General features: G+C 39.8%; 1 protein-coding gene across 1 annotated transcript in view; it reads left to right on the top strand.

Annotated features, from left to right (window-relative positions):
• The first annotated feature begins 3,465 nt into the window (after window positions 1–3,465).
• Window positions 3,466–12,724, top strand: part of btbd11b (BTB (POZ) domain containing 11b) — a 70,779-nt gene continuing 61,520 nt past the window's right edge. Inside the window, exon 1 of the mRNA XM_053318993.1 lies at window positions 3,466–4,318. Within this exon, the coding sequence (XP_053174968.1) occupies window positions 3,466–4,318 (853 nt within the window). The remainder of the gene's footprint in view (window positions 4,319–12,724) is intronic.

A 12,724-nucleotide genomic window follows, 5' to 3' on the forward strand; every position in this document is an offset into this window, starting at 1 on the left:
AGTATTCCCTGAATACACATTCCTCAATTTCCAAATAAATGATAATGAATGTGCCAAACCCAAAACACAGGGCATACCCTGGCTTTCCAGCATCATGCAATTCAAGTGGTTAACATAGGATATCTTACAGTATGAGAAAGAATAGATGTGACATGGACCACAACAATGCAGTGGATCAGCTATCAGGTTTTTGTAGAATTGTGAATTAGTGACGAATATCCAGTGACATTTTTTCAAACATACACATTTTTATGTCCAAACTTTTAGCTGGTCGGTATGCCACTTCACTACCAACCTTTCCTTACTTTTTCCTTCTACAGAAAGGAAAAAGGTTATTCTAGGTCATTAATTTTTGTGCCAAAGAATTACAGTGATTGGTTTATTTTAATTGCTCAAGCACCTACACCTACACCTACACTACACCATTAATATGTAATTGAATCAGGCTGCAAAGCTGATGTAGTTTATTATGATCACAGCCAACTACTGCCTAATTAATCCAGTTTCTCTGTAATCTACGGAGAAAAAAGCGAGCAATTCTGTTTAGCCCAAGCAGAAAGGTCACTAGATGGCAGTGTTAACCACAACATTTTTGAAGGATTTTACCTATGGATTTTACACACTGTGATCAGAGGACATCACAGCTTTGAATGATGACCAAAAATTACACAGAAAGTAGGCCACAGTTTATTGACCAACATGTGTTCAGTCATTGTCCTGAGGTGATGGACTCATCATGACTGTGCTTTAAGATACTGCACATTATGTATAAATAAGTTGTAATTTAGCAGAATATTATCTATTGTAATACAACATCGGTTATCAAACGAAAAATCAAATAACCTCATTTGAGTTTAGGCACCTGATGGGTTATTCACATCTTTTTTTATTACCTCATTCTAAGCTCTGCTCCTTCTGACATGCTGCTCCCTCTAAATTGAGTTTAATTGAAGGAGTCCCTCAGCTGGAGAAGCTCATTTGCACCCACCATAATCATGGAACTGTGATATTAAATTATCCTCTACAACTACAAAAAACCCTTCAAGGGTAGTTTCAAAACCTAATTTAAGTACTATAATTTTAAAGCCATTGATTCTTCTCAAATCCCTTGGTGCCCAACATCATAGCCACTCTCCTCAAAGGATACAAAGGGCAGAGAAATGATGAAGTCATCTGAGGTTACTGAGATAAATTAACTTGATTTCATCTCATCTATATCTCTCAATTCTCTTTTCTTTTTATCCTCTTTGAAACTGCTGGAGGAGGACACCAATGTTCTGAAGCAAGGTCTCACTCACTTTCTCTGTTCATTAGCCACTATGTTGTCTACTCTCAACAATGTCCCCTTTTCCCTGTCCTCTCCTCTTCATTACACGTAAATTGTGTGACAATACCAGATGACAAAGACTTGGAAGTAGACATATCCCATCCCATCCTATCCAAGTCAGCTATGTCACCACTGACTATCTGTGTAATTTCTTACAATTTCTCATGAATACATATTTTGTGATCCAGAATGTGCCTTGTTTTCCCAGAATTGCAATGTTCTTTCGCTTGCATGTATTTTATATGAGGTTTTATGGTCTACTATCACACCAAGAAATGTATTTTCATATACTCTTTCTATATTGATGTTGTTTACCATCACTTATACTTGATTGTTTATTCTACAATTTCCAAATAACATAATATAATATAATAATTTTTGTATAATATAATGCAGTCCAGTACACCACCACCTAACAGGACCTCAATAATAAACATAAAGTAAAATTATCACCTCTCTGACAGTGTCAACAAAAACTGAAAATGTATTGGCAAATGTAGAATTTATGATATAGCTGTTGTATTGAATTGCATTACATTGCACAGGTGTACCCGATGAAGTGGCCAGTGAGTGTCTCGGTGCTGTTCAGTTTACGAGAGAATTGAGAATTCAACTTTTAATTCAAATCTAAGCTGAATTTCATTAAATAACATTGTGAACATACAGTATGACAAACCGAAATCTATTGCATTGTTTGTCATAACTGTGGCATATGTTTGTGTTTGTGTAATTTAAATGGCTTAAAAACATAGTTGGGAAGAAGCCCTTTTTCCATATAATTTCCAAACTAACTAATAGAGAGTACAGTAATAATTGCAATTATGATTCAACTTCAATGTGTGTTATATTTGTTACCTGTGTTAGTTCTGTGTAATTGATAGGAAAAACTATTGGAGCCCTTTGCCCTGACAAATAAATTGAAGTTTGACTGCTAAACACTAGGGTTCACTGTTGCTCCAGAAAGACCAACCTAATGTCAAATGCAGATGCTCCAGTCTCACTGCATCTCAAATGTAGACTCAGCTTCAGTCCCAAAGATTAGACAGCGTGCAAACTCCAGCTCATGAACTTATTATTTTTTTTACCACCAATTAGATTATTTCCACCAATCAGACTATTTCAAGATTGGTCCTGGAAATCGTAGCCTATATGGTAATTGCAGTGAACTGGTCTTGTAAGTATTAGTCTTTTTTTTTGTACATTCACCTCACAACACTCTTGTTTGAGAATAAAGTACAACCCTATCATCTTTTAAATTTGTCTTCCCTTGTTCATTTGTAGGTGTAGTCGTGGCTTTCATTTAATACTACAAATGTGCATTAGAGTTCATGCAGACCAAAAGCCAGATCCTATGGGTTTAGTGGGGAACAAAAAGGTTAGAACCTGTCAGTGATCCCATCAAGTGACCTTGGAAGTAATTCAGATCTTTTCAATGAGTTCTCCTCCAGAGCAACAGAGAAGGATACATTATGCATGCAATCTATTATTAATGGTCTTGAGTCATGTTACGATCAGACATGGGCCCTCAGAAAATATCTCAAAAGCCTGATCATCTTGAGGCTTTTTCCTCTAAACATGGTTATATAAAAGCAGTCAATATTGTGTGATTTATTATTTACTGCAATGTGTATGTTTCTGTCACTTTACCTGCTATAACATTTGGTAAGATTTCTACATTTATACCATGATAGCGTTTTTTGGAAATACTCTTTTTCCCAAGAGTAGAGACAATAAAATAACAACTTTTACTTTTTACATTGACTTTTTTATTAATAGGCTTTATCATGAGCTACATTGATGACTTTGTATTGATCCTGCAAAGTGATCCAATTAAAACTCTTTGCTGCTTCATCCTGAGAATCCATTGGCTGACAGCTCTTCTCGGAGCTCCACAGCCCCGCCTCCATCTGTCAGGCACTGCGCTGGTAAAACACTGTGTGACTGTTAATGTGCTTTAGTGAGATAGTATACTATAACTTTGTATCACAACCTTTGAATGGACTTTTCCGAAAATAAGAATAATTACGCAAAGTCACCAAACGTCGTGCAAGGCGCGTGCGTATCCATACTCCAGCGTATTGAATATTTTCTTGCACTTTTGTTTTCCCAAGCCCTCTTTTACAGCATGAAGTGCAGTTATGGCAAGGAGTAGCAAGTCAGTAACGAGGACCCTGGAGGATTTGACGCTAGACTCGGGTTATGGTGGAGCCGCCGACTCCTTCAGATCTTCAAGTGCGTCGCTGTGCGGTTCAGAGGCACATGGGGGGAATAATTGGCATTTAACCGACTCGATGCACAGTCGACACAACAGTCTGGACACTGTTAACACGGTCCTGGTCGAAGACGCCGAGATCCTGGAGTGCACCGGGCAGTGCGCTAAACTACCCGAGCTTGAGGATGTGCCGTGGAGTCTCGGGGAAGTGGTGAGCGCACTGAGCAGGGACGAGGAGATGAGCCTACCGACCCCCCCACAGGACGTCCTGCTCAGGCTCTCGGTGCTGGTCAACCGGGCCCTGGTCAGGGTCGCCAAGGAGGCGCAGCGCCTGAGTTTGCGTTACGCCAAATGCACCAAATATGAGATCCAAAGTGCCATAAAGATCATCCTGTCTTGGAGCGTCTCGATGAACTGCATCAGCGCGGCCCTCAGTGCCTTGTCCCTATACAACATGAGCACGGAGGAGGACAAGTTCAGCCGCGGCAAGTCGGTGCGCTGCGGACTCATCTTCAACGTGGGGAAGTTCTTCAGGTGGATGGTCGACAGCAGGGTTGCTGTCAGGATCCACGAACACGCGGCAATCTACTTGGCTGCTTGCATGGAGAGCCTTTTCCGTGAGGTATACGCGCGGGTGCTGCGCAGTGCGCTGCTGGAGACGGATAACGGGATCCCCAAGTTCACCGTGGAGATCCTGGAGCAGGCCGTCAACGTCGATGCAGAGCTATGGGGGTGTCTGCAGTCCTGGCAACACCTGATCTGTGGGAAGAATGCAAGCGGTGAGTTGTGAGCACTGTAAGTCAAAGCAACAGGGTCCGTGCACTCCATATCCCGAAGCACACACGCACACATTTGAAACGGTCCTGTGCGTTAATGTCACTTGAAGGGTTCCCTCTCTCATCTCACACATGCTTACAGCCGAAAAAACAAGGTAAACGCATCTTCTCTGGATTTACCCCTAATTGATGGAGCAAGGCAGATAGTGAGTCTCACCTGCAACATAATAGCACCATTATGAGGACAATTTTGATTTATATTAGAGTGCCTCATAATGAAGGGAACACCACAACATCTCCTTGGTTGAATAACTTTAACTAAAACACACTGGTGAAAGAGCATTTATGCAGCTGGAATTGTGCCTTTTCTTCCCAGAGTACAGGAACTGCAGGGTTGCATGCAGGTGATAACTGAGTAGAGACCAGGGGCAACCAGCCCCTCGTGTCTCATAATTTACATTATTGTCTGATATCCTTCTTATACTGCATATAGCTGTTTTGTTAATGCACAAAATAATATCCCCAGGCTTAATTCTTCACTCTGAGAGCTTTCATTGAAAGGGTCTCTCCCTGCCAGTTTCCTACAATGATGCCCTGCTGATGTGAGTTTTATTCTTTTCACCCACAGAGGAGGGATGTCTTTCATTCCGGACTACATTTGCTGATTCTGATCCTTATAATACATCCCCTGTAATTTTCCTATTGGATTTCCAAGTGTTCACAAATACTTTTTGGTGTGCACTTTGAAAGTAAAAGTGTAATTGTATTCAGGCTTAGCTGCTGCTTAACTAGCAATATATCACAAACCACTCTAAATGCTTGCCCCTGTTTGGAACGATGCTGTAAAAGTGCTGCTGTGGCTCCTCTTGCAACAGGTTTACGTAATGAAAGGCCTTGGGGGTCTATGTGCTATCATGCATTATGCAGAGTGATGTGAATAAAACTGAGTTATAGAGTGAGAGAGAGAAAGAGCGACAAACACAGAGAGAGGAAGTTTGAGATACTGTATTGATAAATGACCAACAACACTTGAAGATCACTTTATTTCACTGTACCTGTTTGCTTTAACGGCACAGTGTAACAGCATTATCATCACAGTATGTGATTGCCTGGCTAATTTCTTCTTTTGCACCAATTATAATACAGATTTACAGTAAATATTGGCAAAGTACAAAAATGCCAACACTGCTTACATAGAACCCCCCCCCCCCCCCTCGACTACTACTTGCTACCTGTCACTTTGATCATCAAGGTGACTCTACCCTATAGAGTATGTGCTACAATGAAACTGAGTGTTTATAGTTTATAATGTAGAGGATAATATAGATCTAAGACGTAACTGACGGAAGGACAAGACTGAAAAAAGCACAATTACAGTTCTGTCTTCTACTTCAGCACTTCGGACAGCGCCATGAATTTATCAATACACAACACAGTTAGGCTACTGATATTCGGGGCCTTGGTCACGGCCATAGATTCTAAGTTTCACAAGCTTTAGTCAGATAAAGAATCAATGAGTCAGGCAGAATAGAGTAACATATTCAACTAAACAATCCCTCTGCCCCTGCACTGTCTGCCACGAGGGGGAACGGCAGGTTAACAAGGTGGATTTATTGTCATAATTTTGCTAACAAGGAGGATGGCATCCCCCTTATCCCCCTCAAATTGCCTACTGGTTTCAAGAGACAGCAATAAACATCAGAGTGTAGTGTATGATCACATACCATACAGTATTGAATGTAAATATTAATTCGCTCTGCACTTTGAGGCCACTTGGCATGCAAGCAAGGGTCCAGCAACTGTAGAAGAGGTGTGGTGAGTGTTCAGTGGTGCATTGGACTGATGAATAGGTGGAGATGGAAGAAAAACATCTAGAGCATGTGGAATATTGATGTAATCTCTCAGTCCAAGTGGCCTGAATTCTATGTTGCAGTATTGTGTGGTTCATCAATTAAAAAACCTGAAGTCTGGTAGGTTTACAGATAGTGGAGGTGTGCGTCTGTCAGCACATCTCAGGATGACTGATCAAGTTAATATAAGATGTTCCATGTTGTAGGAGCTTTTGTTCTCCACCACATTTCTTACACTGACACAGCAGGACTGCTAAACCTTGTGCATCTGCAGTGAGAGATAGGGCCAAGACACAGTTGCATCATGTGTTGTCTTCCAAGTCAAACCATAGCAAGTCAATTCGAGGGAGAGTTGACTTAACTGAGCCACTGCCTGCCAAATTGAACCTCTATATCACTCCATCCGTTTGCTCTGTCTCTCTCTGCCAGGTGGAGTAATTGAGGTGATTTTTCTATACTAATGCTGGTGACCCAGCTTTGTGAAGAGGCTTTTATGAATATCTTTATTGCATCTCTTTCAACCAATGCTTATTTCCTTTTGTGCTGTTATGAATTCAGTAGTCACTGGACTGGATGTTTTTCTTTTTGCACTACCTTGATTATGAGTCAAAGAGCAGCGCAATCCAACAAATAAAAGTGTAGTCTGTAGTCTGTAGTCTTGGGTCTATCTGTACTGTACATACTATAATATACAGGCTTAGAGTTATATTGGGTGTAGAATTACTGCATGCCCTTATTATTAATCAGAAAGAAAGAAAAACTTGTTCGTGTTTGTTTCATGAATTCCCATGACCAGCCTCAATACAGGATTCATAATTACCCTACGCTATAATGTCTTTTCTCACCTACTGCAGCTTACACTTGCGCATTGGCACATTTAGCATATGGCAGGCCTCCCACACACAAGCCCAACACACACTTACATAAAGATGTCAGGGGCTCCTCTCGCCATGTCTGACTGAGTGTTATTTGCAGGTGGGTGTTGGGTTTCCCTTCTTCAGCTGTGGTATCCTGTCAGAACAGGAAACTACTCTATATGGTGGAATATTTCTTATAGCTCCAGCTAGACCCAGCAATACACTGACTCTTTGATTTTCTTAACGATGTTTGCATGTCACAGAAAATGTCTAGTGGAACATGATATCCATTGCTCAGGGATATGTACCCTGAGGACGAGTTTTCTAATCACACTCTAGGTGAGAGATGACTTGGTGATGGGGCTTTCAAGTCCATGCAGACCTGGTTTGGTTGAAAGATTTGAAGGAAAAATTTCACACTAAAGTCATTCAAAATAAGTGTAGGCAATGTACCTTGCAATTCCAAGCCAATTTTGTTTAATAATTGTATTTATTTTATTCACATGGACAGGTGACCATAAACTGATGTTGATGTAATTACAACACTGCTGAAAACTGAAACTGAAAATCCTTTAGCAAACTACAACATCAAAAATAAACGTTCTTTACTTACATTACAGAGGTGACTATACTATAAATGACAGGAACGTCTGTCTGTCTATTATTCGCATATCTCTTGAACCGTTCATCCGATTCATTTAAAACGTGACAGGTGTCTTGCTACGGGCATGAGTAAGTGCAGTGCCAAGTTTGACGTTGTTTGGATAAGAAATGTAAAATATATAGATAAATATATTTGTAAAAGAAGCAGACATTCACTGCTGGCGCTCTAGCTGCTGGCGCTCTAGCTGCTGGCCACTCCCCCTCTCACACAGCACACTGAGCACAGCGCAGTTCGTCAGCGGCGCGAAGCAGCTGCGCCACGGTTTTGCTCCATCCTCTGCCCGGTGTGAGTTCAACTCACACCGGGCGAGTCACGGCAGCAGAGTGGAGCTCTGGGAGAGAAATCTGCCTTTTAAAATTAAGTACAGCAGCCTAATCAAATCTGGACGATTTAGGCTACCCTAATTACTGTATTAGCAGCACAACTAAAGGGCCCGATTTTGTTAACTTGCTCAAATTCAGTTGATTTGGTAATTTTATTAGATTTTTGTGCTTATACCATGTGTTAGTAGGCTACGTAGCTAGATGGTGTCTTTATCTGTCTGTTTTATTTGTGTTTGTTGCTGAAATACAATCGGGAGGCTGCACAGGTTTTATTTTGAAAGACAGAAGTTTTATTATGCCGATTCTGTGTCTCACTTCCTGTCTTGGTGTGATCTGCTCTGTTGTGCTTGACGCGATTTAGAAACAGCTCTGTCAAAAATAGAACCTCAAAGTCTGAGGGTCTGAAGTCAGTGGCAACATATTAGATATCTAGTGATCTCTAGAGGTTTGAATATAGTTGTTGACAAGATTTTTGATATAAGTATATCAGATCACTGCTGTCTATTGTTTAATGTGATTATTGCTGATACAACAAAAAATGATACAGAGGGTTTGATTAAAAAATGCATTTTTGTGCTGTTTTCAGCCGTTGAGTTCTCTAACCACATGCATAGTCAGCCGCTCTCTACTGTAATTATATTGATTCATGAAGAAGTAAATCACTTCAACTCTAAATTAAGGTCAGCTCTCGACATAGTTGCACCTGAGAAAACTAAAAGTAAATCATAGATTAAGGTAATGCCTTGGGAAAATGAGTGAACACATCTGCTTAAGAGGGAGTGCCATAGAGTTGAACGTATGCGAAGGAAAAATAATTGACAATCCACCGAGAGATCCTTTCAAGATCACTACATGTCTGCAACAAGGCAGTACGCAGTGAGACAGAGGAATACTTAGTTTATCAATAAAAGTGGGAACAATGCCAGAATTTTATTTTCCACTATCTATTGCCTTTTAAACCCTTCCCAGTTTCATGAACAGACATGTCCTGCTTCACAGTCAAAATGTGATGAGTTTGAAAATTATGTGTGAATAAGATATCTGAGCTTGTATTAATATCTGACAATTAATTCCTCTTGGGGAAGTCTAAATTATTTTGTAAAATTTGTGAATGGGAACCTTGTAAAATTGTTATGCAACTAAGTCTTCCACTTGTTCCCTGAATGCAATTCCCAATGCTTTTTTTAACAAAGGTTTTAGATCGTTTCATTCTCGATCTATTAGACATCATTAATTGATCTCTAGAGACAGGCATTTTCCCAGATGCACTTAATACAGCTCTAGTAAAGCACCTACTTAAAACACAACCTTGACACTTCTGTGTCTAGCAACTGTGGAACTATTTCCAATCGCGTTTCCTAATTAAAATGCAGGAAGGCAATGTTTAAACAATTGGATGAATTCTCCTGGGATAAAATTCATGATTAATTTCAGTTTTGCTTTAAAAGGGAACACAGCACTGAAACAGCGTTGATAAAAATAACTTATGACCATAGAGTGTAGGCAGCTTCTTGACTTAACTGTTGCATTCAACAAGATTCTTCTAGACAGACTTTAAAATTGGTTTGGTGTTAAAGGTACAACACTAGATTTGTTTAACATATATCTCACTGGGAGAGGATCATTTATTAGCCTTGGAGACCATGTCTCTGGAAAGCATATTAGCCTTTTTAGTGTCCTGCAGGGTTCAATTCTTGATCCTTTATCATATTATTTAAATATGCTACCACTTTGTAAAGTTTGTGATCATGGTGAGAATTATCATTGTTATGCTGATGACACTCAGTTGTATTTAGCTGTAGCTGCACTGACTCTCTCCAGCGTCAAACAGTAGATGACCAAAAGTTTTCTTAAATGAAATTAAGACTAAACAGAAATTCTTGTGATTGTGAACAAAGAAGAGACTTTTATCAAATTTGGAAGTCTGGCACTACAGAACAAGTCAGAAGTAAAAAGCATGGTGTAATAGATGGTCTGTTACCTTTTAAACTATGCATAAACAAGTTTATCTTTAATAACCTAAGAAATATTGCTAGATTTAGACCCTACCTTACACTTGAAGTTTTCAAAAAGATGACTCATGCTTTAGTGTTTTCTTGCCTGCAATTTATTCAAGATTTCAGAGAAAAACAATGAGTTCTCACACAGAGTTCAGAAGCCTTTTAATAAGAAACAGGAAAAGAGATCACATCCCTCCAGTTTTAACATCATCATATTGCTGCCAGTGTTGCTGAGATTTAAACATTTTTAAAAATTCTTAGTAAGTATTTTAAATGGTTAAACACCTTGATACATTCACTTCATTCAGATTTGTTATCTGTGTGTTCCAAACGATCGCCTCAGGTCATGTTGTGCAGGTTTGCTAAATGTTCCAAAAATTAACCATACAGTTTTGGTAAAGCAGCCTCCTGTTTTGATGCACTAAACATTTGGAACACACTCCCACCACAAACTACATGATCAGCTTCTTAAGAAAAAGCCAAAAATCAATTAATGCAGGTTTAAAAAAAATCTTTGCAAAGATATCCAATAGATATACAAAGAAATGTATTAGTTTGTAATCTAGGTATATAATAATGTTTAATAATATTGAATTTTTACTAAAATAGTGAAGCTTTATTGTATATATCATATTTTCTAGTTTTCTTTATGTATGTTCCTGTTTATAGCAAAGGCTGTATTTTGTACGCAGACTGAGGGTGTTTGGTGTCAGCCAGAACATCATGTTTTTATTTGATCAGGCAGTGATGGAGAGTGTCATCAGGTATGGGATGACAGCATACCAGTCTAAATCTAAGTTGCAGAGCCTGGTACAGACAACTATTCAGGTGATGGGGAGGACTGAAAAGCTCTCCCTTGAGTTCATCTATGAGCAGTCTGTACTCAGGCAGGTGTGGAGGGTATTGTCGGACTCGTCCCACATCCTTCAAACGGAATACGAGCTCTTGCCTTCTAGCAGAGGGTATAGAAACCCAAAATGCAAATTGAGCCACCTCCATCAAAATGTTAAATAGATCGGTATGCTGAGACCTGGGTAGTTTGTTTTGTTTTTTATTTGCTTTAATCTTTCATTGGATGTGTATGTAGCCTACGTGTACGTCTTTAGCTGTCATATGTATTTTATGTGTATTTATCGTCTGTAAGGGCAGCTACTACCATGCACTACACACTTTGAGTCCATGACAAACTTCCCCTAGGGGACAGGGTTAGGGTTAGAGTATAGTCTATTTACTTTTCAAAATTGAAAATTGTCAATATGCTTGCACCTGTCACTTTTCTAAAGATATGCTGAAACAAATGTTAATGTATTTTTAGAGTCAGTTCCACAGAATTACAGTCCTATTGTCATAGAGCAGTCATATAAATGTAATATCTAGGAGAAAGGCTTGGACAGAGATACTAAATTCAACATTATACACAGCCTCAATAGAAATTCAATGCAATGTATATCTGTGCGGAGCTGCTGTCACAGGCATATGGAATATAACCCTTTTGAAGGGTAATTTGAAGAAATTTGAACAACTGGGCATGCAGCTGTGTTGCATTCTTCTCCCTTCACTCTCACGTTTTCTCAGTTGAAAAACATTCTTTGCTATCACCTTGGATAGTACACCCTCCTTCCAGCACAAAGAGCACACCTTTCTGAGTCTTTTCAAAAGGCACTCTGCGAAATGTAGACAAGCATAACTGAACTGGTAAAACTGGGCACACCAAAATAGTCAATTATAGCACTGTGGCACATCCCCATGGAAATCACTGAACCAGTACGGATTGATGATATCTAACAGTGTGTAACCAAGGTGAGGCCTTCCTTTTAAACAATGCTTTAAGATGTTGATCTACAGTCAGCAGTATAATAATAATAATAATAATAATCTTCCCAGAAACAGATATCGTGTTAAAACCAGTACTATGTTGTGCAAAGGAGCACTTGTTGAGGGTATGATGTGTATGCTCAGATGGACATTGGAAATCTCACTGGAAAACATGGACTCTTTACTGTTTTTCTACTATGTAGTTTTGTGCTGTTTTTAGTAAAGCTTCACATGGGTGAACGAGTGCAGGACCCATTCTATTCACATGTCTTTTGTTCCTTATCCAATAGCCCGTGTTGCTGTTGTGAGGTCGGTGCCTGGTGCACACATGCTGTGGGGAAGGCAAGCAGACAGGAATGACTGCGGTCTGCAGTGGTACCTCTCTGTACCAGTGGAGACCAGTCCCCATTATGTCTGGGAGAGAGATATAGCTTAACTGTGGTGGGGAAACCCTTACATAGCAGCAGATACAGAAATAACAGGCAGCATCAGACATTTTACAAAGTCATGCACACAGAGAGGGACACACACTCACAGAGTCACACATGGCCCAGGAGCAAGATCTGGCATTAATTGCAAAGTTGGAAAGGGAATGAAGAATGCTGATGTGACATTGACTCTGGTATGGGGAGGGGGAACTCTAGCCAAGTTTACTTCAGTTGATTAAGAGAAGACAGGTGATAAAATACAGTTAATTCTGCGCCCAACTGGCAGTGCCTACACATCAGGTGTCTTTTGTTCATCTGCAGCCATCATTTTTTTCTTAAGCACCTCAGAGGAATGTGTTTCAGTTGCACTTTACTTCTCTACTGTGTGTGTTGATACATGTAGCTGACTGACTGTCAAGTGTAGTATTAGTCATTATCTTTACGAGTGTGACTGCACCCATTATTACACAAA

The sequence above is a fragment of the Scomber japonicus genome, chromosome 5, assembly GCF_027409825.1.
Source record: "Scomber japonicus isolate fScoJap1 chromosome 5, fScoJap1.pri, whole genome shotgun sequence".
NCBI classification, from domain to species: domain Eukaryota; kingdom Metazoa; phylum Chordata; class Actinopteri; order Scombriformes; family Scombridae; genus Scomber; species Scomber japonicus.